We start from the raw sequence: 27,847 nt of genomic DNA, 5'->3' as shown, positions 1-27,847 counted from the left end.
TCACTGATTGTCGCTCAATCCAACATTCAGTCGCCTAAGCCACACGGAATGAAGTATCATGTGAAACACATCATATCTCTTGGGCGGAGAGTGAACCTCGAAATGCCGTCGGACCTGCGCGACCCTCCTCTGCATCCTTATGTACTGCCTTGACGAGATGCTAGAGAGTATCGTCTTCAGATTCGGGATCTCTCTCACAGTAACCTCGACCGAGAACGACCTCCAGTTCAAGACGTCGCTGAACGGGGGCACGTAGTGGTCTGAGATCAGCACCGGCACACATCCCGTGTAGATAGCCTCCACCACTCTCGGGCTCGCAACCTCGTAGCCACTCGGGCAAATGCAGAACTTGCTCCTTCTCATCATGTCGTAGAAAGACACGCCTCGAGGGAGGTACCGATGGACCTTCACGTCCTCATCCTTGTTTTCCCAGTGCTGAAGGAGAATAGGCCTGATGGGCCCGTGAAGCCCGCCGGCAAAGAATGCCAATATTGAGCGGTGCGGGGATGGCCTCCCAATTAGGCCACTTATCGCGCCGGTGTGGAGATTTACTTCTGGAAACGAGACATCCTTGGACGGGTCGAAGCCTTCGGAGGTATTTGCATTACACAAGACTCTGATCGAGTTCCTGTGAAGATGTGGAACAGCAAAGGAAGCCTCTGGCCCCTGCAAAAGAATCTCAGCTTTCAAGGTACTCAAGTGTTACTCATGTTGTCCTCAAAGTCTCATGCATTTTTTTCGTTCTCGCATGCGTCGAGTGGAGCAATCTAGACAATAAATCAAAGACCTACCCAGTCATGACAGGCCAGCATAAAATGATCAGCGCCCAAGCTGCGATTCCAATATGGGTACTTGCCCGCCACAACATCGGTTTCGATAAGTAGAGTTTCTTCGTTTATAAAGTTATTGTCTTCAATATCCAATTGTTAATCAATTAGATTGAATCAATCAAATCTATCTTGATGTAGAATCCAAACCAGATCACTAGCCATTATATATTTGGGCTTGTATTACGTTCTATCAAGTTGTCTTGTTCTAAACATGTTTCATTCTGAATCTACTACATTCTGAACTTGTGTCTCGTTCTAGATCTTATCACATTCTGGACATGTGTCTCATTCTGGATGTAAAGTCTGAGAATGCTTTATCTAAAGTAAAGTCTAAGTGTCTTCTGTCTGAAGTACGGTCTGAGTGTCTTCTGTCTAAAATAGATTTTACAATCGGGACATAAGTCTAAACATATTTTGCTTCTAAATATATTTAGCCTTAAGGTCTAAACACAATTTGAATAAGTTCAGCTTCAGCTTATAGTTTATCTTCTGGTTCTTCCAAGCATAGACTTTGATAATATCCTTTACACATTCTATCATTTGCATAGTCTATTACTCAACCATTAAACACATTAATAACATTTGATTTATTTTGTCATCTTCAAAACATTAAATTTTCCTAACAATAGCAAGGAGTTCAAGCAATTTTGTGCAAATAATGGAATCAAAATGACAAGAACTGTTCCTAACAGACCGCAGCAAAATGGAGTTGCTGAAAGGATGAATAGAACTCTGAATGAGTGCACAAGAAGTATGAGGTTGCATGTAGGATAACCCAAGATGTTTTGGGCGGATGCAATTAACAAAGCAGCATATCTGATTAACAGAGAACCTTTAGTTTCACTTGATTTTAAGCTACCAAAAGAAGAACGGAGTGAAAAGAAGGTAAATCTTTCGCATCTAAAAGTTTTTGGTTGTTTCGTATGTTCACATAGATTCTAAAAATAGAGATAAGTTTGAGGCAACAACTAATTTTTTTTTTTCATTGGATATGGTTCTAATTATTTTGGTTATCGATTTTGAGATGAACAAAATAGAAAAATAATAAGAACTGTTGATTTTACATTCAATGAAAACATATTGTATTACGATCAATGAATAGCAGAATCTAGTGTGAAGAAACAAATTGTGGAGAATACAGAGATTGAATTAGAAGAGGTTTCTATGAGTGTTTTAGTTAAGATTCCTAAAACTGTTACTATCAACTCTCGTAAAATACCAGAACAAGAATTACGTACACTTGAACCCACTTTTAGAAAATTTAGTAGAACACTTAAACCTGTACAAAGATATTCTTCGTCATTGCATTATTTGCTTTTGATTGACGCTGGAGAACTAGAAATGTTTTTGGAAGCAGTGTTGGTTAAAGATTCAGCTAAGTGGGAGTTAGCAATGTAGGATGAGTTAGATTCACTCGAGAAAAACAGAACTTAGGTGTTAACACAACTACCGAATAGGAAGAAAGTATTGCAGAACAAGTGGGTGTATTGCTTAAAAAAAGAATCCGATGGCAACAATAGGTACAAAGCAAGGCTAATAGTAAAAGGTTTTCAGCAAAAGAAAGAAATTGATTGCACAGAGATCTTTTCTCCAGTTGTGAAATTGACTACTATTAGGTTAGTATTGAGTATTGTTGCAACTAAGAATTTATATCTGAAGTAGTTAGATGTTAAGACTGCATTCCTCCATGGTTATTTGGAGGAGGATATTTACATGATACAACCTTAAGGTTTTCAAATTCCTAGAAAAGAAAATTATGTCTACAAATTGAAGAAAAGTCTATATAGCTTGAAACGGGCTCCTAGATAGTGGGGTAACAGGTTCACTAAAAGTGAAATGGATCATTGCTGTTACTGCTATATTATTTTGCTGTTGTATATGGATGATATGCTCATCTCAGAATCTAGCATGAGAGAGGTCAACATATTGAAGCAACAATTATTAAAAGAGTTTGAGACGAAGGACTTGGGCATAGTGAATCATATTCTTGGGATGAGGATCACACGGAATAGATGTGACACCCCCAACCCTTCGCAGGTCGTCACCAGCGTCAATGTTACACCTTATTACCTTTCTGTCTTTTGAAGAACTGTCCTAATTCGCAGACACATTTTTTTTTTAAAACGAAACGGTCGCAGCGTGACTCATTAGCGGAAGCAAATTAAAATATCACCGTCTCTCCCCCTACCAACCATGATACAAATACACACCACTAATCATCATAATTTTATAAACAAGCCACGACACTTTATTTACATATATTTTCAAGATGGGATTTCTTTTGGGTCGGTACATCAAAAAGGAAAAGCTAGGATTCAGCCACGTCCAGCCTAAAACCTCAAAAAGAAACCTCGACCCTCAACATCACACGTGCACAACCCCCATCATAAGTGTCGGCTAACTATTTCCCAAAAAGAAATAGCTCCTACTCGTCGCGCACGGGTCTCACACCCAACCCGGTGCATCAGGCGGTGGCGGCGGCAACATCCTCGCACGCTCCATCCCGACGAACATGTACGGATATGAACTCCCGAATAACAGGCCTCGCCCAGCCTACGTCGTACATCACTAGACAGCATACTTGAATAAAAGTCAGTCCAGGAACAGAGAGACAGTCTATCTCAGCACACTCGACCTCTACATCGGATGGTAGACCATAAAATACACCACGCGTGACGGCAAGAAGCGGCATACTACTAATTTGAAATGTGGGTTCCCAAAGGGGTGAGTACAACCACTCAGTAGATAAGAAATCCAATAACAACTCAATGCATCATGCAATCATACATGCATTGCAGGCATTACTTGCTTTGAAGCCATGCGCATATTATCATGCATCATTATATCAATTTATAACACATACATGTGTATCATCATCGTATCGTACATGTCATCATCATCATGACATCATCACATTACACATGTTATTATCATCATGGCATCATTACATCATACATGTCATCATCATCATGACATCATCACATTACACATGCCATATCATATATCATCATCATTATCATCACCATGCATATCATCATGCATATCATATCATCATTATTTCACATCACATATCATCATCATCATCATCATCATCATGCATATCATATTATGGGTGATCATCATATCACATCACATATCATCATCATCATTATCATCATCATCATCATTATCATGCATATCATCATGCATATCATATCATGGGTGATCATCATATCACATCACATATCATCATCATGCATATCATATCATGGGTGATCATCATATCACATCACATATCATCATCATGCATATCATCATGCATATCATATCATGGATTAATTTCCCCTTTTAGCTTTCAATTTGATCACCACATCACCCATTCCTCAAATCATCAATTTTATCATCCCCTCGGGCAAAGATCTCCGAGGCTTCCGCATTCACCTCCTGTGCCACCGGCATCCGGCCCCCACATTCTAGGCATCTCGCATCCCAACTAGCATCACGAGGCATTCCCTTCGGACAGAAACCTCCGACAGGGCTTCCGGCATTTACACTCCCTGGCCGGGCATCCCGCACCCCAAATCCTGGCATCGCGAGGCATTCCTTTTGGGCAAAGACCTCCGACAAGGCTTCCGGCCCCCCACATTCCGGGCATCCTGAATCTCCTAGGGAATCCGGCAATGCATCTCTATACATTCCGGCCTCATCCTCCACCACAACCACTTCCTCACTTATCATTATCCACATTTACCATTAATTTGATCTCAATTTAACATGGCATATGGCGTAACATCAAACAAGTCATACTTGGCATAGAATTTACACATGCATCACAATTCAATATCATACATACACCAATATCTTATCATACATGCAACAATGTATAATTATTTATCAATAAATTCAATGGAATTTATGGCCAATAAAATAATCCATTTTATTTTATTTTTATTATTTTTATTTTTATTTTTATAATAAATAAATATTAAATTCAATACCTATAAATTCCCAAAATTATAAAAATTCAAGCAATCATTAAACAAACCAATAGGATGACAATTTCATGCAGAATTCATGGCCAAATTGAACTTCACACAATTTCACAATTTCCACAAAACAGCACATAATATTCGGATAAAACCAGAATGCACAGTTTCCGAAGAAATTCGATTAAAATATTCATATGGCCTCCAAAATTATGAAATTTTACAGAGTGATAGAAAAGACATTTTCGCACAACTTTCATGAATAAATCCAAGCCAGATTATTTTTATATTATTTTATACAACCTCACGAAGATTCTGGATCCATTACCGCATCGTCCAGTGCACATATCACCGAAATATTGAGATTTAACCTACCTATTCTCTTTAGTTTCCTCTGAAATTTAGATATGTTATACATAAAGGTGTCCTATACAAGTTTCATGAAGAGATCCAAGTCAAATAACCAGAGTAGAGTCATCATTTAGGTCCTTGATATCTCGGGTATCTCGGAATACATCACCAGAATCATCTTCTTCAAGATCTAGTCGATTTACTAGGCTATACTTGTTCGTTTCTCTTAAAATTTTAGTATGTTTTATTTCAAGATGTCTCCTACAACTTTAATGAAGAAACCAAAGTGAGATTCTCAACAAAAACCAACATGCAACCACGAATCCAACAAGAGGTCAGTAAAAACTCTCCAGATCTGAGGTTTCCGTAGAACAAGACTTTAACCCCTCAAATCTCCATCATGTTTCACGAAATTTCAGTATGTTGTAGTTGAAGATGTTAGATACAACTCTCATGAAGAAATAGAAGCCAAAATCGGACTCTAAACACACATGCAAGCTCAAACAAGTTTCTGACTCACACGGTCCGAACACAAACAGCCATACCTTCCAACGTGCATCATCCATGCTTCGGTTTTTCTCACTTAAACACTCAAAGATTCAACATGCAAACAACATACAAGCATGCAAGATAAGCTAGAGGACTCCCACTTGCCTCTAGGACGGACGGTCGACGGCGTAGGGCGGCGAACACGGCGGACGAACGGCGACAACCCCTCAGCTCCGCCTCCTTCCTCTCTCGGCCTCTCCTCCCTCTCGCACGTCTCTCTCTCTCTCTCTCTCTCTCTCTCTCTCTTTGGGAGAGCAAATGGCCAGCCACCCTCTCTCTCTTCCCTTCTTATACCCCCAAATCCTCATGATTAACAATAATAACTTGCCTACAAACCAACCAATGCATGGCCTTCCCCTTTGCCACTTGTCACATTGAATTTTTGAATTTGGGTTTGAGCTTCTTGGGCTTGGGCCATCCGGCCACTTCTTGGGCCTCCTCTAGGGCTGGTCGACAGCCCACTTGTGGGCTTCAATGGGCCGGCCAACTTGGCCCATTAAAGTTCCACTCGGGGCTTAAGGCCCAATCGAATTTTGACCCTCTTTTTCCCTTCTTTTTTTTTGAATTTCTTCTACAAATATTTTTAAATTTCAATTTTCATCTTGGCCAAAGTCTTGGGGAATCTTGGTTATTGAAATTTAATTTATAAGGTACATGGCCAAGCATAAATTATTAATCTATCAAATTTAAATTTCCACAATCATATGCACAAATCATCTAATTAAAGACTAATGGCTAAGGCATAAACCTTAGGAAATTTTATCACCTAATTAGAGACTTTAACACACCTTATGGCTTGGCTTTGAATTTTTGGGATGCCACAATAGATCCAAAGGAATTCTTAAATTATCTCAATATAAGTACATTTAAAAAACGTTAGACAGATTACGTACTCCTTTAAAAAGTCACTTCAACCTCTCAAAGAAACAGTTACCACAAACAAATGAAGAGCATGAGTATATGGCTAAGGTGCCTTATACATTAGCTATTGGCAGTTTAATGTATATTATGGTATGTACTTCACTAGACATAGCTCATGTAGTGGGAGTTGTGAGCAAATACATCGCAAATCCAAGAATAAAGTATTAGGAAGCTGTAAAGTGATTATTAAGACACCTAAAAGACACTTAATGTATTAAGTTTTATGAAAAACAGTGTAACTTTACAAGTCTTTGTGATACAGATTTTGGTGGTGACTTGGATAATAGGAAGAGCACCTCGAGTTATGTTTTTACCTTAGGTGGCACTGCAATCAATTGGATGTCCAGACTTCAGACCTGTGTGTCTTTCTCAACCATTGAGGCAAAGTATGTTGCTATATTTGAAGCTAGTAAGGAGATGATTTGGTTGAAATTTTTTTTTGAGAGATAGACAATGAGTAGGATAATAGTGTTATTTTCAATAATAGTCAAAGTGCTATTTGTCTTGCAAAAATTCCAATATTTCATTCAAGGACAAACACAGAGTTAAAAAATCATCAAATTCGTTAGTTGATAGATGATGGGACTTTGTCATTGAAGAAGATTCTTGATGCAAAAGATCCAGTAGATATGTTAATAAAGGTTGTCACCACTGAAAAATTAAGGTTGTACAGTACTTTAGTTGGCCTCTATGGTAAGTGATGAAGGAGGTTGCCGCACTAGAATAATTTGGGCTACAAAGATAAAGAATATGAAAGATTATTGCTCTTTTTTTTTTTTTTTTTTTTTGAGATCAACCTCCAAGTGAGAGATTGATGGAGTTGGTGAGTTTGATAAAAGAAAATTATATTCAAGCACAAAGCAGTTTATTTTAGCCAATTACCAATCATGTAATGTTAAAGCAATCAATAAAGCTTTTATTGCTGCTAATGGCATATATGTAATTTCCATATTAATTATGCATGCCCTAGATTCCTACTATATATATATAAAGGTAATATCTTTTATAGTTGTAACACTGAAGCTTCTAACATTGAAGCTTGTAACATTGATATTGATAGTAGAAGATTGCCTAGTGCGGCTTCCCTTTTTCTTTTCTTTTTGTTTTGGGGGGGGGGGGGTTTCTATGTAAACATTATCACTTGTTTTCTTCTCTACTTTTTCTCTTCATATATTTGCATTCCCAACAATTAAGTCCCTCAACTTTTGTATGTGTGCAATATAAGTCCCAAACTTTCGCTGGTTCTGCCAAATCCCTCTACAATTTGAATAAAATGACATGGGAAGGTGCAAAGCCTGATTGACCTAATGAATATTGCCATATTACCCCTTCAAGAGATTTAACAGTTAGGATGGAGCTTGGAATGGGGTTCTGCAAGAAATTAGGCTAAGATCCAAAGATTTTCAATTTGTTACCAATGATGTGGTGTCTTATGAGCTCAAGGGCGGACCCTCATGAACCTAGCAAACTTAAACATCTTAGGCCTTGTTTGGTAACCATCCAAACAGTGCATGATAATGATTTTTTGTTCCCGGGAGTAGTTTAGAAACATAATCACATTTGATAAAATTTTTGTTCTTGGGAACATATTTCTATTTTTTTGTTCCTGGAATTAGATTTGGAATAGAATCAAGAATTAAAAAAAAAGGAATTAATTCTTGTTCCTGGAACAAATCTAAGAATCAAAATCATATTTCTCTTATTCTACCATTTTCTCTTCTTCTTCTTCATCTACTTCCATCCTTGTGACAACTTGAATTTTCAGATTTTGTTTTCAATTAAATAAATCGGGCATTTCGTCGACATGCCGATATTGCTATTCTTTGAGTTGATCACTCACAAGATAACTAGACTATCTAAAGAAACTTTTAAGGGATTTTAATGCAATAGACTTGAGAATTCGACTATGAATTGACTGCTCAACTGTGTTAGTCTGCAAACGTCATTACGGCACTGTCGAAATCGATCAGAGACCAGAGTTAGGTCGATTCAATGGAGATATGTGATTAGTGCGTGGATGATTCCATCTAATTGCAAAATTCTCGTCTAACGACACTAGACCGATTTTTCTGTCGTTTTAGTACCCGGTGCTTGTATTTGAAATCTCGAAATTTGCACGACAACTGAGAGTCGCCAATGAATCGAAGAAGCACAATGTGGCTCGAAAATAATCGACCGCGAGTCAAATGCGCTAAAAATTCCTAAAAGCTACCCGATAGACTAGGTCGTGCTAAAATCGCACTGGATTGAAATTAACCGCGAATTTAAACTCGATTTCATAAATTGAAAGTTTTGTTGTGTCACGATCTATTTTAGGAACGTTGACTCATCCTCCGAAGAATTTTCGACGATTTCGGATTTTTTACAGAAAATTGATTCGGACAATTCGGAAATTAACGGAAATTCGGATGGACTAAATTGAAGGAAATTTTGGCCTCTTTATCGAGTCTTTGGGGATTTGCAGAAAATTGAACAAGATTTTTCTTCATTGAAATTGAACCTTTATTTGGAGAATTGGTGAGGAAATTGAAGTTTAATTTGAAGAATTTGGAGCTAGGCAAGGGGCTGGAAATTTTGCATCAATTTGGATTAATTGGTGGTTTATTTTGTGGATTATAAGGCTGGAAAGAATTAGGGAGCAAGTCATTTATTTAGTTTGATAAATTTTGTCGACTTTGGGCTCCTATCCTTGGCTTCTCTCGTACGCTTTGCAACCGACTCCTCCCCCACCCCCACCCCCACCCTCCGGGCACTTCTGCTTCACTCTCATTCTGTCTTTTCTTCTTTTTATTTTGCTTGCTTCAAAGATCCCTGCAACTCCCTTCCTCATCCACCTCCTCCATTCCGTCTCCTTCCACCAATCCAGTGCCCACATCTCCACTGATTACTTCATCCAGTTGCTCCCTTTCATTCATTCTTCTGCCATCGAAGCCACCTGTCCAGCAGCAGCTACGCCCCAGTCAAACCAGCGGAACCGAAGTTGCTTCTGCCAGTTGTTGACCATAGCAACGTCCCTGCACCACTACCGCTTGCTTCTCTCGACCGAACGCTGCAGCTCCTCCATTGGTTGTTTTTTTTCCCCACCGATTCTCCTCACGCAGCCACTCAAGCGAAGGAGCCCAAGTCCCCAACGAATTCAGCCCATTTGAAGCCGAAGTCCATCCAGCGTCTTCAGCCCATCAACCCAGCAGCCGTCCACGTAATCAAGCAGCGACTGAAGCTGCTTCACGTCCCCAACTTCATCGCCTTGGTCAGTGTCTCCATGGTCTCCCTCAGCTCGACGCCAGCAAGCTGCCCGAAGTTGACTGCAGCCTTCCATTGAATGTCGGCCCAGCAGTTTGAAGCCCATCTTTAGCCTTGATTCAGCCCAGTTTCGAGCCCGCAAGTTTTCAACAGCCCATCTTTAGCCACTTGCAATCAAGCCTAACCCAGTTTTGAAGCCCAGCAAATTGTTGTTTTCTTAGTCCAGCCCACTTGAGGCCCATGAAGCAACCCAAGCCCGAAGCCAAGCCCAACAGTTGCTGTGGGCTTGCAAGGCCTTTTGGGCCCGACCCAAGTGTCCGTGGACGCCGTCGAAAGTTCAGGTTTCGGCTGCCGTCGCGGTGAACCAATTTTCTCATTAAATCGATGAGTTTATGCACTAAACTCTTCTTAGTATGCTAATGACGTTTAAGGGGTGTTTAGTTTAATTTAATTAGGAATTAGGTGGTTAGTTAGATTAGATTAGTGATTTAATTAGTTAATTATTCATGTTAGGTGGTTAGATTAAATTAATCAAGGCCTAGATAGGGTGCTATTTATCTAGACAGGTTTTGGTAATTTTCCCACCATTTCAAAGTATTTAATTTAGTGATTTCGGCCTAGGTTAGTATTTTCGGTATTTAAATTGATTTATTTAATTAATTTTAGTAATTATTTAATTATTAAATAATTTTTTCGAAATTAAGCCAAAATCACTAAATTTGTGCAAATCGAGTGCTGATTGGAATTTTGAGTATTTAATTCCAAAATTTGTGAATTTTGATATTTATTTAGAAAAATCCCGGATGTTAGGTTTTAACAAAGAAAATGGTTTTATATACTATATAAAATAGTGGGATTTTAATTTGGAGGATATCAAATTTTTTTTTTCGATCTAACCGTGTACCCACACACAACTATTTTACTGTGCATTTCTAATACGAAGAAAATAGATTGGGTTCACTATTTTAATTGAAACATTTGAGTGCAATGCACAATGTCTTAGGCTGAAATTGATTGGTCGTGTGTTAGTTAAGATAACCCATCCCGGGTTGTTAAGCTGAACGTTACCCTTATATGGGATACCCCTAGACAACGGGATGTAAGTCGTAGTCAATTCTTGACCTATGCTCCTTAGGGAAAACCGTCTAGTAGAGACGTTGCCGTGCTCAATAGGGTGAGATGATACCTGGCTATGCCAAAAGACCACCAAACAGAGAGTAAGTCGTACCATATGCCGAGATCAAAACTAGGAAAGCATGATTAATTGAGTTGAATGCATCGAATTATAGGACAAAATTGTGTGGCACGGTATGGAACGTGTCATAATGATTTGGCCCTATAATTAGGACTCTTGTGCTGGTTTGAGAATTGAGTATGGCGTTCCAGTTGTTGGAGCTTATTTATTGCTCATGTCTTTATGGCTATCTGTGATATGAACTGTGCTGACCTGTAGGGTGGATCTGAGACGAGGTAAGTCTTTATGGTTTAGCACATGAATTCGCTGAGATTTATATCTCACCCCGTCATGGGCTTAAATTTTCAGGATTGCAGAGTGGTGGATCCGAAACCTAGCTGAGGGGACCTAAGGAGTAGGTCGGTTAGGTCAACTTCTTTTTGGAGAACCGTCTTTGTAGACTTTTGGTTGCTGACCTTTGTATATAATTTAGTTAGTTTTATAAAAGCATGTTTGTTTGTGAAATTGTTGTCCCGCTTTTCTATCCCGAGATGGTTATTGTTAGGGATTTATTATTCGCTTCCACATGTGCAATAAAATGAAAGGGTCGACAACTCGTCTTGGGAAGTTGCAAAATTTTATTGACCACAGAGAGATGGGTACATGCTCAAGGATTGGGGTGTGACAATCCCACGCTTGCCGTCCGCTGTGCCGGTTGCTGCTGTCCGCCGTCGTTCGCCGCCGCCGAGCTCGCCGAAGGCAAGCCCAGCCACCAGTGAGGCTTGGTCTCGCTACCTTGCCCAGCAGCCGGTGAGGATTGGCCGACGAGGGCCAGCGACGCTCCTGAGGTCGCCACCACTAGAAGAAGAATAGCAAGAGAGAGAAAGGAAAAAGAAAAGAAAAAAAGGAAAAAAAGAAAAAGAAAATATTTAAATAATAAAAGAAATTGATTTGGAACATAATTAATGAGCACGATACCAAACGCAATTCTATTCCAAAATCAGAAATTTTGGACAATTACCAAACGTCTTAAAATGCTTAGAAACTGTTCCCAGGAATATAATAAAAAAGAATCATTTCTGATCAAAATTTGTTCCCGGGAATAGAATTGTTACTAAACACGCCCTTAGTAGCTAGGCAGTTGTTGTATGATGCTATCTAGTTCCCCCTTATCCGAAAATACATCTATAGGCGCTTGCTAGCCCCCTACCATTTATTGTATGAGGTCTACCCAATGCTAGATGCAGAGGCGCATAATAGATCAATATGAACATCATGAGCTATCCCGCACTAAAACCTGTTGGAAATCGTCTATCCAATCTCTTTTTCTTTTTTGATCCAACGGCCCTTCTTGCATGGACTTGGGCCTACTATGATGATGGGTAGTCTTGTTTTGCTTTGGCCCTTCTGTGGGCTATCGTCGAAGAAAGCAGACTTGACAGGCCTAGAGAGAAATAGTAATCATGGCTACTAATAAAATAAGACTCAAAGCCAAAAACCAGACGAAGTAATAATTATAAAGTAAATTGCCCAATATTTTCAAATTAGTTAAACTTCGTCCGAGATACGACAACTCTTCTTTTTTATAGTAAAAAATGGTATAGAAATTGTAAATTCATCCCTCCTTTTCATCTGCTGTGAATGCTGCCACTGCTTGAGTCCTCTTGCTCTTGCTTATCTTGCTGCAACAAAGCAAGCTTAGGAATGACTTGAATGGAAATTTAGGTCTTTGTCCCCACCTACCAATTGTAGAAGTAGGATCTTTGGCAAGCAATAAGCACTTAAATAATACAATGCTGGCTCGTCTCCATTTTCGTGAAACTATTCCTCAAGCAAGATAGCCGATAAGTCATCAAAGGGTTTGTGTGAATAATAGAATGGTAAGCATCACTCATTTGAAAGTGTCCTACGGTGATCTAATATCTTTACAAAAAAATGACGCGAGAATCCGCGGTGAAGAAATAAGGAGATCTTTCTATATTGAAATATCAGTTGATAAAATCATAGGCAAATTCCTACCGGTAAGAATGTAGAGAAGAACGAAAATAGAATGGTTCCACCTACTCAAAACTAAGAGCAGATGCAACTGCAGTCTGAACTCTTGTAGGCCACGTCGTTGCGGATAGCTTCCATTTTTAAAAGAAAACCAACAAGCTTCCAAGTGTGGGGCCATGAGTTGCTTTCTTGAACTCCTAGTAAAGGCGAACAGCTATTTCAGGATTATATAAGCTATAAACACTGAAGTGCGAAACTAACTTAAAGACATGGGGCATCGATTCAGTAAAACTTAATGGAGAAAGGCAAGGATGACGGTGACTCTGAAACTAATCAAACCATTTAAGGAGTTCGAATATGGAGAGTAAGAAACCTTATGAAAAGATCTAAATAAATTGAGAACAAGATGATGCGATAGTTTTAATGTTGGAAGTTTATGAAAATTTCGAGTATGTATAATTGATAGAACCCTCAAAATCTAATTAAACCAACTTATGGGCTGAACCGCTTACGATCTGAAAGGATAATCTCACATTATGTTGAAACTAGGGGCTTGGCTCGAGCTAAAATTCACGGCGACTTTACTTGAATAGCTCAACAAGACCAAAACGCAAGTCGATGACATGACAGCTTAATTAGAGCACTAACATCATAAACGCCCTTGCGGTGTTATATCTTACTCAATTATTCAATTCCAGTGGATGAAATCGAGACCATAATGGCTACTATAATGAGACCCATCATTTACCGAGATTAAGTGGCATAAATCAAGACACATTGATGTTTCCATCGTGGTCGAGCTCAAGTTAACTGGATTTATGCAAAGCTCAGTTTCCAGTTCGACCTTGATTTAGTTGTTCAATAAATTCAAGCCCGACTATTCGATTCTGCAATTAGCAAGTAAGTCTGTTGGGAGCTGGAGTCTAGCTCGAGTCTAACTCAAGTAAGAATTGAGAGATACTGCAAAAGGGAGTATAAAAAAATAATGCTGTTTTTCTATATATTGTATTTATAGTCTGATCATATGTATGCACTCAAACATAATTCAACAGCTCGATTAGCTTGGCTCCAAAGCAAGATACTCAAGTTAGGCCGGCCCAGTTAAGAACTTACTTGGACTTAGCAAAATTCAAAGAATCCATCTCGTGTCTCACGAGTAGCATGATTAGTTTCCATTTCTACGTGCAACTTTTTCGTTACGCATACCTCCGAACGATTATGACTTGATTATTACTATCTAAAATTAGGCATTTCGCATGAACAAGATGCGTACATTGAGTTTGATAGGGAATGGGTGACCATTGGCTTCCCTTTTTATTCACCGTGATAATTGCGAGAAGAAAGCTACACACACTCCAGTTGGATTGGCGTATTTCTAAGGTTACTAAAATGGCACGCGCGTTGCCGGGAAAAATATGAAAATTTTTGTAAAATACTTTTTTTGAAAAAATTATAATCAATGGTGAAAACTAAAAAAATAAAAAACATAACTCATGTGGCCTCATATCGGGCGATCTTCTTATCATGTAAACCAATACCCCACACAAAAATTTCAATTCTATATAGTACAAACTAAGAATTTAACTTTTCGAGAAGCTGTGTCCTTTCATGTTACAAGCAATCAGGAATTTTGTTGAAGCCGAAATATCGAGCTAAACTTCACCAAAGCATGACAACAATGATGAGACTCTCAGAAATAAAAACGCCAATTCCAAATCAAACGAATTCTCATTAATATCATCTGTCAAAAGCAGCAACTGAACGGAAATAATCTGCACGCTGTGACTTATTTCAGAAAGGGTTCGAGTCTATTTCCTTGCTTTTTATTACTGTCAATTGGAAGAGTTCTTTAGAAAGCCCGCAGAAAAAGTGAAGCCAAAGATTGCTTTTGCCCCAACCATCAGGAAATCACGGCTTGAACAAGCCAATGGGTCAATGAGAAATTTTGAGAATTCTTCTAAAAAATCTGAATTTTTATATCACACAAATAATTGAAAGAGAATCCCATTCCACGAAGCAAATCACTTGAAACGAAAATCCGGATAGGATTCAATATCAATGGACTTGTGGCAACTCATAGACCGGAGAAAGATGATAAGTCTCACGAATTGATGTGAATAACTAGCGATTCAAGAATACGGATCCTCAAATCGACCATTTTCCATAAATTTGCTTGACATGTTAGTTTCAATGAAGACTTGGAAAAGTAAGTCAAGCATGCTTGTCCTAAGAGCAAAGTACACTCCAAACTGATTGAAAAGGGGAAGGTAAAAAGATTCCAAAAGCCCTAAACTTTGTCTAGTGTGACAAAATTATCCTAATTTTTTTTTTTGTAACACAAAAATCCCAAACTTTGTCAATTATGACACATTTATCCCAAACTATAGGGCATTTTCGTCTTTTATTTTTATTTATTTTTTCTTGTTATTTTCTTTTTTCTTTTCTTTTTCTTCTTCTCTCTTCCCTCCGCCGGACGGAAGAATTTAACTTTTCGAGAATCTTTGTGTCCCTTCATGTTACAAGCAATCAGGAATTTTTTTGAAGCCAAAATATCGAGCTAAACTTCACCAAAGCATGACAACAATGTGAGACTCTCAGAAATAAAAACGCCAATTCCAAATCAAACGAATTCTCATGAATACCATCTGTCAAAAGCAGCAACTGACTGGAAATAATCTGCACGCTCTGACTTATCCCTTTCTAGTCTATTTCCTTGCTTTTTATTACTGTCAATTGGAAGAGTTCTTTAGAAAGCCCGCAGAAAAAGTGAAGCCAAAGATTGTTTTTGCCCCATCACCATCAGAAATCACGGTTTGAACAAGCCAATGGGTTGATGAGAAATTTGAGAATTCTTCTAAAAATCTGAATTTTTATATCACACAAATAATTGAAAGAGAATCCCATTCCACAATCAAATCACTTGAAACGAAAATCCGGATAGGAAGCAATATCAATGGACTTGTGGCAACTCACATACCAGAGAAAGATGATAAGTCTCACGAATTGATGTGAATAACTAGTGATTCAAGAATATGGATCCTCAAATTGACCATTTTCCACAAATTTGCTTGACATGTCAGTTTCAATGAAGACTTGGAAAAGTAAGTCAAGCATGCTTGTCCTAAGAGCAAAGTACACTCCAAATTGATCGAAAAGGGGAAGGGAAAAAGATTCCAAAAACCCTAAACTTTGCCTAGTGTGACAAAATTATCCTATATATATATATTTTATATATATATATATATATTTGTAACACAAAAATCCCAAACTTTGTCAATTATGACACATTTATCCCAAACTATAGGGCATTTTCGTCTTTTACTTTTAATTTTTTTTTCTTCTTTTTTTTTTTCTTTTCTTTTCTTCTTCTCTCTTCCCTTCGCCGGCCATGATGGAGGGAAGAATTTAACTTTTCGAGAAGCTTTCTGTCCTTTCATGTTACAAGCAATCAGGAATTTTGTTGAAGCCGAAATATCGAGCTAAACTTCACCAAAGCATGACGACAATGATGAGACTCTCAGAAATAAAAACGCCAATTCCAAATCAAATGAATTCTCATGAATATCATCTATCAAAAGCAGCAACTGAATGGAAATAATCTGCACACTCTGACTTATTTCAGAAAGGGTTCGAGTCTATTTCCTTGCTTTTTATTAGTGTCAATTGGAAGAGTTCTTTAGAAAGCCCGTAGAAAAAGTGAAGCCAAAGATTGTTTTTGCGCCAACCATCAGGAAATCATGGCTTGAACAAGCCAATGAGTCGATGAGAAATTTTGAGAATTCTTCTAAAAATCTGAATTTTTATATCACACAAATAATTGAAAGAGAATCCCATTCCACGAATCAAATCACTTGAAACGAAAATCTGGATAGGAATCAATATCAATGGACTTGTGGCAACTCACAGACCAGAGAGAGATGATAAGTCTCGCGAATTGATGTGAATAACTAGTGATTCAAGAATACGGATCCTCAAATCGACCATTTTCCATAAATTTGCTTGACATGTTAGTTTCAATGAAGACTTGGAAAAGTAAGTCAAACATGCTTGTCCTAAGAGCAAAGTACACTCCAAACCGATTGAAAAAGGGGAAGGGAAAAAGATTCCAAAAACCTAAAACTTTGACTAGTGTGACAAAATTATCCTAAACCTTTTTTTTTTGTAACACAAAAATCCCAAACTTTGTCAATTATGACACATTTATCCCAAACTTTTGTCTTTGCTTGACCTTGCCGAGCTAAGTGAGGGTAGCCCTCGCCCAATGCCGGCGACAACGGCCCTCGCCTAAGTCCGCCTTCCCTTCGCCATGGCCGATGGAGGGAAGAGAGAAGAAGGAAAAAGAATGGGAAAAGAAGAAGAAGAGGAAAGACGGAAAAATAAAAAAAAATATATTTTAAAAAAATTAAAAGACAAAAATGCCCTTGGAAATAGAGTTTAGGGTAAATGTGTCATAGTTGGAAAAATTTGGGATGTCTTGTGTCATAAAAAAAAATTGGGGTAAATTTGTCATTCTGGGCAAAATTTACGATTTTTAGTGGCTTTTTCCCAAAAATGAAAAGATATATTATTTTAATGAACAACTGCTTTAAAGTATTAATTTTGAAATCTACTGTTTATTTTGGTCCTCTCGCTTAGAACTAATATTTATGGAATTATCATTTTCATCTCGCTCTTTTTCATATTTTACTATCTTGATTTTTCCGTGAATTAATTTTCAAGGAACTTGTCTTAATAGTATGATACAATAACGTGTAGTCTAACATGGGATTATATATCTTTCTCAGATATCAATAGGATATCAGCAAATCGATAAATTGTTTAGGCACAAACAAACATAAGGGGGGTGAGTTTGTGATCTAAGGAAATTTCAAAAAATTTCTAGTGAAGAGCATGCACTAGTACTCTAGAGAGAAACGTGCATATACAAAATACTTATCTTCCATCAGTGAAAGGCATTTAAAAATAGAAGAATTGCAAAGCATATTTATGGGACTTTGGCCTGTCCATTTGGCTTACTCAGCTCTCTCAGCTTTAACTGTCCAAACAAATACTGGAACCCACTATATAATCCTTGAGATATTACTGCATCCAAAGATAGTTCCTTCTACTTGTAACTTTGCTTTTACATATAATTTGTATAACGTATTGACAAAGTTTCTCTACATATCTTGTCATCAATTCATGTGCCTACTATTACTCTCGGATATTTAAAGAATATAATCCGTTATGTTCAAGATTAGAACATGAGGATAATGTTTTTGGTAGTGTGGCATAATAGCTCAACAACAATGAATTTGCGCGATGGTCATTGATTGGTGACCGGCGTAATTCTTGTCTTTTGAGTGACCAAAAGCAAGTTGGAAGTATGGAAACGCGGGTCGAGAGCACCTAGTATCTAGGAATGTAATCCCTTCCATCCTTTGGATGGTCGTAGCTGATCATAGCAGGATTTACTCGTATTGATCCATCAATCGCACATGGCCATGACCATCCAACATGTACATAGACCGTATGGGGATAGATCCAAACATATTAATATCAAGTAATAATCAAAGTGTGCTCCTTGACTATATAAGAAAGATTATGTTAAGTAATCGGTTGGTGCATATAGATAACATACATGGGACCCAATTGAATTTCATAATTTTTTGCTGAACCGAATTTTAATCGTATAAGGTTGAACTGCTGCCCTTGTAAGGGAGAGAAGGTACAATATTCTGGAAATGAGAGAAAAGGCATGCTAAAATGAGTGGCCTCATACTTGCATCATCATTCTCCGATAATATCGATTATCACTCTAATACAGTTTTGACTTAAGACCTAAGCAAATTAATAACTTGCACTTTGAGTATACCAACACTTAAGTTGATCAATTTTTCATATATTTACTTGACTGGCTAGGTCAATTTCAATGAAGGCTTGAAAAAGTAGGTCGGGCATGGATATTAAAAATGATCAAGATGCCATAAAATGCCCCCTCAGAAGTACGGGTTTCTGATTTTGGCACCGCACGACTATTATTCATCAAAATGGACTGCATTAGCTGGTATTATCGACTACATCTCTCTAGGTATTTATGACCTTTATAATTTCTTTCTTTTCAATGACATTAAGGATCCAGAAAGGCACTGTAATTGATCTGGCTAGTTCAAGGATACTAAATTTATGTAATCAAAATGATATCTGCTCGTAAGTTTTTACCTATACCCATCACATGAAGAGGAATCCATGTCGTTGACTCAAGTGTAGCTGATGAGGTTATGAACAAGTTTTGATATCTTCACTTGCAGAGCTGGCTTATTCTACAATACCAACTGAAAAATGTGATGTGTATAACTTTGGAGTCATCACGTTAGAGACAATCATTGGAAAGTATTTGGAAGATATTTGTTCTTGGGAATATTCATCATCCACCGAAATTGAGTTGCCAATACTGTTAAAGGATGTGCTAGATCAACGTCTGTCGCCTTCCAGAGTTTGACTTCAAGATGCGGAAGACGTGATCTCTATCGCATGGCTAGCATTCAAGTGTCTGCGAGCCAATCCGCGGCTTCAACCGTCCATGAGACAAGGTTTCTCGGAAGCTCCGCGTTCAAGTACCCCTGGAGATGCCATTCTGTGCAGTCACGTTGGAGCAACTTCGTGATCTCAAAGGCAGGAAATTTTGAGCATCGGAAGGGGATTGTAAGTTTTGAAGTTAGCTTTACGGGTGCACCGTTTGCTGTTTGTTTGTTTGTTTTTATTTATTTATTTTTGGTTGGGGGGGGTTCAGTCTGTTGGGTATTTAAGTCACCAGCAAAAAGTTAATACTCTTGCTAAGAACAGTTGCTTCTCTTTTGCGGGCTTATCAGGATTATAAGAGCCAATCTTACTCGACAATTTGGATTATCTTCTTAGTCCTTACCAATCCCACCATCTTAATTATTTTCACTTCAGAGCTTGTTTACCTTTGAACATTATTCGATCACTGCCGCGTCGGCAATTGTACTTTGGAGTCGTGGCATCAAAAATAATCATGGGAAGGCTTCTGTGGGGGTTTTACTTCACTATGGTTTCCAGCTTATCGCAATGAGATCAGGAAAGATTTTGCAAAATGCATCAGATCAACATCGTTGAATGTAGTTTTCCATTTCGAAAGGGATAATGAACCTACTAGTCAGTAAAAATTTGTCTGGGTGCAATTCAAACTCTAGTTGATTCAACTAACTCCCTTAACTTTTGTATGTGTGCAATATAGGTCCCAAACTTTCAATTGGTTCTGTCACATCCCTCTACAATTTTAATAAAATGACATGGGACATCAATTCAGTAAAACTTAATGGAGAAAGGCAAGGATGACAGTGACTCCGAAACTAATCAAACCATTTAAGGAATTGTGAATATGGAGGGTAAGAAACCTTATGAAAAGGTCAAAATAAATTGAGAACAAGATGATGCGATAGTTTTAATGTTGGAAGTTTATGGAAATTTCGACTATGTATACTTGATAGAACCCTCAAAATCTGATTAAACCAACTGATGGACTGGACCGCTTACCAACTGAAAGGCTAATCTCACATCATGTTGAAACTAGGGGCTTGCGTCGAACTAAAATTCACGGCGACTTTACTTGAATAGGTCAACAAGACCAAAACGCAAGTCGATGACACGACAGCTTAATTAGAGCACTAACATCATAAATGCCCATGGAGTGTTATATCTTATTAAATTATTCAATTCCAGTGGATGAAATCGAGAACATAATGACTACTATAATGAGACCCATCATTTACCGAGATTAAGTGGCATAAATCAAGACAAATCGACATTTCCATCGTGGTCGAGCTCAAGTTAACTGGATTTATGCAAAGCTCAATATCCAGTTCGACCTTGATTTAGCTTTCAATAAATTCAAGCCCGACCATTCGATTCTACAATTAGCAAGTAAATCTGCTGTGAGCTGGAGTCCAGCTCGAGTCTAACTCAAGTAAGAATTGAGAGATACTACAAAAGGGAGTATAAAAAATAATGCTGTTTTTCTATGTATTGTATTTATAGTCTGATCATATACATGCACTCAAATGTAATTCAACAGCTCGATTAGCTTGGCTCCAAAGTAAGATACTCAAGCTAGGCATTTTCAAGCATGAACTCAGCCCAATTAAGAACTTCTTAATTGGACTCGGCCAAATTCAAAGAATCCATCTCGTATCTCACGAGTAGCTTGATTAGTTTCCATTACTACGTGCGACTTTTTCGTTACGTATACCTCGAAACAATTGTGACTTGATTATTACTATCTAAAAGTGGGCATTTCGCATAAACAAGATTCGTTCATTGAGGTTGATAGGGAATGGGTGACCACTGGCTTGCCTTTTTATCCACCGTGAATAATACAAGAAGAAATCTATACACACTCCAACAGGATTGGTGTCTTTCTAAGGTTACTAGAAATGGCACGCGCATTGTCGGGAAAAAATTAAAATTTTTGTGAAATACTTTTTTTAGTAAAAAGATTATAATCAGTGGTTATTAAAAAAAAAAAAAAAAAACTCGTCTGGTTACATATCGTGCAATTTTCTTATATTGTAAGTCAATACCCCACGCTAAACTTTTAATTGTATATAATACAAAATAAGAATTTAACTTCTCGAGAGGCTTTGCGTCCTTCCATGTTACAACCAATCAGGAATTTTTTTGAAACTGAAAGATCGACCTAAACTCCACCAAAGCATGACAACAATCACGAGACTTCAGAAATAAAAACGCCAATTCCAAATCAAACGAACTCTCATGATTATCATCTATTAAAAGCAGCAACTGAATAGAAATAATCTGAACGCTGTGACTTATCTTGGAAAGGGTTCGAGTCTATTTCCTTGCTTTCCATTAATATCAATTGGAAGAGTTCTTTCAAAAGCCCGAAGAAAAAGTGAAGCCAAAGATTTTTTGCCCCTTCACCATCAGGAAATCACAGTTTGAACAAGCCAATGGGTCAAGAAATTTTGAGAATTCTTCTAAAAATCTGAATTTTTATATCACTGAAATAATCAAAGAGAATCCGATTCCACAAATCAAATTACTTGAAATGGAAATCCGGATAGGAATCATTATCAATGGACTTGTGGCAACTCAAAGGCCAGAGCAAGATGATAAGACTCACGAATCAATGTGAATAACTAGTGGTTCAAGAATACAAACCCTCAAATTGGCCATTTTCCACAAATTTGCTTGACATGTTAATTTCAATGAAGACTTGGAAAAGTAAGTCACACATGCCTATCCTAAGAGCAAAGTACACACCAAACTGATTGAAAAAGGAAAAGATACAATGTTTTAATGAAAAACTGCTTTAAAGTACTAATTTTGAAATCTACCATTGATTTTGGTCCTCTCGCTTAGAACTAATATATATGGGATGATCGTTTTCATCTCACTCTTTCTCATATTTTACTGTCTTGATTTTTCCACGAATTAATTTTCAAGGAACTTGTCTTAATAGTATGATACGATAACGTGTAGTCTGACATGGGATTATATATCCTTTTTTCACATATCAATAGGATATCAGCAAAGCGATAAATTGTTTAGGCACAAACAAACATAAGGGTGGTGAGTTTGTGATCTAAGGAAATTTCAAAAAATTTCGAGTGAAGAGCATGCACTAGTGCTGTAGAGAGAAACTTGCATATACAAAAAAGTTATCTTCCATCGATGAAAGGCGTTTAAGATATAGAAGAATTGCAAAGCATATTTATAGTACTTTGGCCTATCCATTTGGCTCACTCTACTCTTCCAGCTCTAACAGTCCAAACAAATACTGGAACCCACTATATCATCCTTGAGATGTTACTACATCCGAAGATAATTCCTTCCTTCTACTTGTAACTTTGCTTTTACATATAATTTGTAAAACTTAGTGACGAAGTTTCTCTACATATCTTGTCACCAATTCGTGTGCCTACTTTTACTCTCGGATTTTTAAAGATTATACTGCGTTATGTTCAAGATTATAACATGAGGATTAGGTTTTGGTAGTGTGGCATAGTAGCTCAACAACAATGAATTTGCGTGATGGTTATTGATTGATGACCGGTGTGGTTCTTGTCTTTTGAGCGACCAAAAGCAAGTTGGAAGTTTGGAAACGCGGGTCGAGAGCACCTAATATCTAGGAATGTAATCCCTTCCATCCCTTGGATGGTTGTAACCGATCATAGCAGGATTTACTCGTATTGATCCATCAATCGCACATGGCCATGACCATCCAACCCGTATATCGACCATATGGGGATAGATGTAAACATATAATATCAAGTAACAATGAAAGTGTGCTCCCTGACGAGAAATTACTTGATGCATGAACAAATGTGATCTTCTCTATGTTATGACATTCATCATGGTGATTTAATCCAGCAATCACTAGATAAACTACTATATAAGAAAGATTATGTTAAGTAACTGGTTAGTGCATATAAATAACCCACATGGGACCCAATTGAATTTCATAATTTTTGACTGAACTGAATTCAATTCGTACAAAAATAAGGTTGAACTGCCGCCTTTGTAAGGGAGAGAAGGTACTATAATCTCAAAATGAGAGAAAAGGCATGCTAAAATGAGTGGCCCTATACTTGCATCATCATCCTCCAATAATATCAACTATCACTCTCATAGACTCACTTTGACTTAAGACCAGAGCAAATCAATAACTTGTGGTTTGAGTATACCGACACTTAATTTATCAATTTTTCACGGATTTACTTGACTAACTAGGTCAATATTAATGAAGGCTTGGAAAAGTAAGTCGAGCATGGATATTACAAATGATCAAGATGCCATAAAATGTCCTCTCAATCTGAAGAGCAAGATAACTACTGTGATTGAGATTCATCATTTTGTACTGTTTACTCATTATTCCTGTACTTCTGAATATGTGCTATTTTTTTTTTTTTAAAGTAAAGATTTATCGCGCAATATTGTCAACGAGAAAAAAAAATATTTCTTCACAACAAGGACGAATTTTCCCCTTCATTCGATGGCACTTGAAGCCCCTAGATGGAGTAACTTTTTGCAAGCAACACCTATGACAGATTCACTAGAGAAAATCTGATTGCGCCCCCACATAAAAAGAGAAGTGAAAATAAAATGGATCATGCTAATAAGTGTCCTTGATATCCTTGTTAAACATGTTTAATGCAGAAAGATTCGATTTTCAAAATATTAATTGTGTATGTCACAAAAATAGTCAATGCAGTATTTTGTTATTTTGTTACTTAATAAGTGTCCCATGGTCACTATTTAAGTAAAATCCAAGTAAAATTTATTCTTGTGCAAGCAGAGCATCAACCTAGTATGAGAGTGGGTAAAACTTGCGCAAAATTGAGCCATATAGCACACTTACGTATAAAACTCTATGTAATTTGTTTTTGATTATCACTTTAGCAAATCTTTAATCCTAACATATCTCTAACTCTACATCTCTAGTCTTATGCAAATTTTGATAATAAGATCTATTACTGGTATACTTTCATATATTCTTATCCATAATTCTCTAATAGAACTATGCATATTTTCAGTAATAAATGCTCTAATAATTTTTTTTTATGTATATATAGATTCTATCCCGAAATACCTGCAATTTTTATCTTTAAAGAAACTTGTTCAAGACGAGGTTTTGAAAGAATTTAACAGTATAGGGATACCTATCTCATAATTGGCTCATATTTAACAAATAATATATTAAAAGATTAAAAGATCAAACTCATATAAGGCTCATATTTGACAATTAAAGAATATTAAAATCATATTTGAAAAGTAATTATATTGCATGATCAATCTCAAATTGGTCTCATATTTGACAAATAAATATATTAGAAGATCAATGAAAAAATCCATCATCACAGGACTATTTATCTCATCGTTTACTTACATTTTAGAGTAATCTATTTGAAAGATCAATCTCATATTGGCTTCATATTTGACAAACGAATAATATTAAAATCATGTTTAGAGTAATATTACATGATCAATAACATATTGAACTAATTTTTGGCAAATAAAAAATATTATCTTTACATATTGTATTTATATTTACGCACTTCGGCCTCCAGCATTTTTTGTTTCTTGGTCAATCTAGATTCATGTATTTTAAGTCCCATTGCTCGCATGATTTTCTTGCCATCAACTCCAAGAACCTCGAAATTGAGCGAGCGGCTCATTCTAGATTTCATTTGCAGAACCCAAGATCAACCCCGTGCCTTGACTTGGTCGTCAACCGTCTGCGAAGAATCAAAGTGGATGAGTCCAAAGTCGATTAATGTTCCATTTGTATGTGAACGTGAAGGTTACGGGTCCTAGTCTGTGGATGTGTTTAGTGTAGACTATTCAAACTCTTGCGGAGATAATGCCGGTCTTCTGAGCAAAATGCGTTAAAAGGGACACTATTGCTCACATCATGATAACCTCTATGCGAAATGCTAACATGAAAAGATAAGAGACAAGATAACGAGACTCATTAGCTTATTGGTCCCCGCCATCATAACATCCTTCCCACGAATAGTTTGTCAGCTAGTAATAATTCACAGCACAAGTCTTTTCTCAATAGCATCATCATTTTCTATACTCCAACGATTTAATGGTGACGCAAATTGACAATAAAACGAGACGAGATAATTTCTGAATTACACAGAGAAAGACTTATAATGTCTTATGCTAATAGAAATTGACATGAACTATAAACACTATCACGAATTGTCTAGCTTTGATGAAATTTTAAATTAAAGATTTTGCCAATATAATTTTTAGAAAGGATATTCATGAGGGAAATAAAACTTTACATATGAAATGGTGGATCGCACAACCCGTTAAAGCGGGTTGCGTTATAAAAAGCATAGAGGCTGTGTAGCATGATCTTCATATGGACATTACAATTGTAGGTAGATTTAAATTTAAGGGGTTGATTAAGGGATTTCGATTGGCATTGAGTATACTAATGAAACATCTTTTGTTTTTTCATTTGGTTTGTCCATGAAGGGAATCAACATAGTTGTTGGATATAAGAAACTCAAAGTTTCCATTTTTTTTCCTTAATCATGGCTTTTTTTTTTTTTTGCATCACAAGGCCAAAAAAATCAGGGAGTCCCACGCTTTCTTAATCTCTTTTTGAAATGGTCTGAACTCAATTTCCTAATTTCTCAAATTAAAACCCTATTCCCCCAAATTTAGGTGGAGAATCTCGAGCATCGATGATGGTAGGATTGTAGGGAGAGACCGCGGTGCTGATGGAGAACACGGAGAGAGAGAGAGAGAGAGAGAGTATCAGAATTTCAAGAGAATTAGGGGGATGATTAGAGCACAGTCTGCATTTGGAGAGGCCAAGGCAGGATAGAGAGAGGGCAAAGTCTGGACTCAACGACGATGTCTTTTTTTTTTCCCCTTGTCCTAGGATGACTAGAGATTTGAGTCCCATTGTTCGGTACTATTTACTTATTATACCCCAATGGCACACGCTAAACTCTTCGGAAAAGCAAAAGATATTATTTTGCAATATATCGTCAATCACAAAAAACAAAAGAAAAAAAGATTGTTCACAAAAGGCCTCCATTCGTGGGAAAACGTTGTCCAAGTTTAAGGCATTGGCCTTGATTGAGGAGCTTAAAGAATGACATTCCATCTATAAATATGTCATCCATCTTGCTAATGATATGTAGACTTGAACCGTCTTTGAACTCCCAAAAACCATCCATACCCCCCCAAAATCATGGTTTCTTCATTATTGATGTCCACCCTATCTCCTTTATATGTCTTCTTCTTCTCCTTGCTCTTCTTGGTCGGCACCACTTCACTTCTGGGGGAAAGTGTTTCTGCTTCCTCCACTTCTTTGTCCACTATCCACATGACCGGGAATAAGGATGAAGTAGAGGCTCTCTTTCTTGAATTGGAAATCTACTTTTGACAACCATAGCCAATCTCTCCTCTCTTCATGGCATGGCGACAATCCTTCCAAACTAGCCGTTGGACAGCATCCCGCCGCTTTACCGGTGTCACTTGCAACTACTATGGAGCCATCATCCATCTAAATCTTTCCTATGTTGGTTTGAGAGGAACTCTAGATGGCCTTGACTTCTTGTGCTTAACCAGTGTGGTTAGCTTTGAACTCGCCAACAACTCGATCTATGGCTCCATTCCCTCAAGTGTTGGTAACCTTTCCAAACTCAACTCTCTTGATCTTCGCTTCAATGAACTGTCCGGGCAAATTCCTCCAAGTATAGGTGTGTTGGAGAGTCTTCATTATTTGTACCTTTGTGCCAACAACTTGAGTGGACGTATTCCTACCTCTCTTGGAAAATTAGGCAATTTAGTCGAACTAAGAATTTCGCAAAATAATTTCTCTGGTTCCATTCCACAAGAAATATGCAACTCGAGGAGCTTGACGATTCTTTCCCTATGGGGAAATAGATTGTTAGGATCCATTCCTTTAGAAATCATGAGACTCACTTCTCTCCATACACTTGACCTGTCATCCAATAATCTCACTGGCTCAATTCCTCATTCCATCAAAAACTTGTCAAATTTAAGCATATTTGACATTTCACAGAATGCCATTTCTGGTTCCATTCCACAATAAATATGCAAGTTGAAGGGCTTGACGCTTCTTTTATAATGGCGAAATAGATTGTTGGGATCCATTCCTTCATAATTCGGGAGGCTCACTTCTCTCAATAAACTTGACCTGTCATCCAACAATCTCACCGGCTCAATTCCCCATTCCATCGGAAACTTGTCAAATTTATCTTTGCTTAGCCTCTTCGAAAATAATTTGGTCGGTCCAATCCCTACTT

At 37.5% G+C, this 27,847-nt stretch overlaps 1 protein-coding gene across 1 annotated transcript; it reads right to left on the bottom strand.

Moving 5' to 3' along the window:
- LOC120290760 (probable glycosyltransferase At5g03795) lies at positions 1-26,903 on the bottom strand. The gene is made up of 4 exons (XM_039307154.1): positions 26,755-26,903; positions 1,525-1,646; positions 792-910; positions 1-666 (listed from the first exon to the last, which is right to left on the bottom strand). Exons 1-4 carry the CDS (start codon positions 26,901-26,903, stop codon positions 1-3), a joined length of 1,056 nt encoding a protein of 351 aa, XP_039163088.1.
- Positions 26,904-27,847: the final 944 nt, after the last annotated feature.

This window comes from Eucalyptus grandis, chromosome 2, assembly GCF_016545825.1.
Source record: "Eucalyptus grandis isolate ANBG69807.140 chromosome 2, ASM1654582v1, whole genome shotgun sequence".
Lineage (NCBI taxonomy): Eukaryota > Viridiplantae > Streptophyta > Magnoliopsida > Myrtales > Myrtaceae > Eucalyptus > Eucalyptus grandis.
The sequence above is the reverse complement of the archived record's forward strand: the minus strand, read 5'-3'. Positions and strand labels throughout refer to the sequence as shown.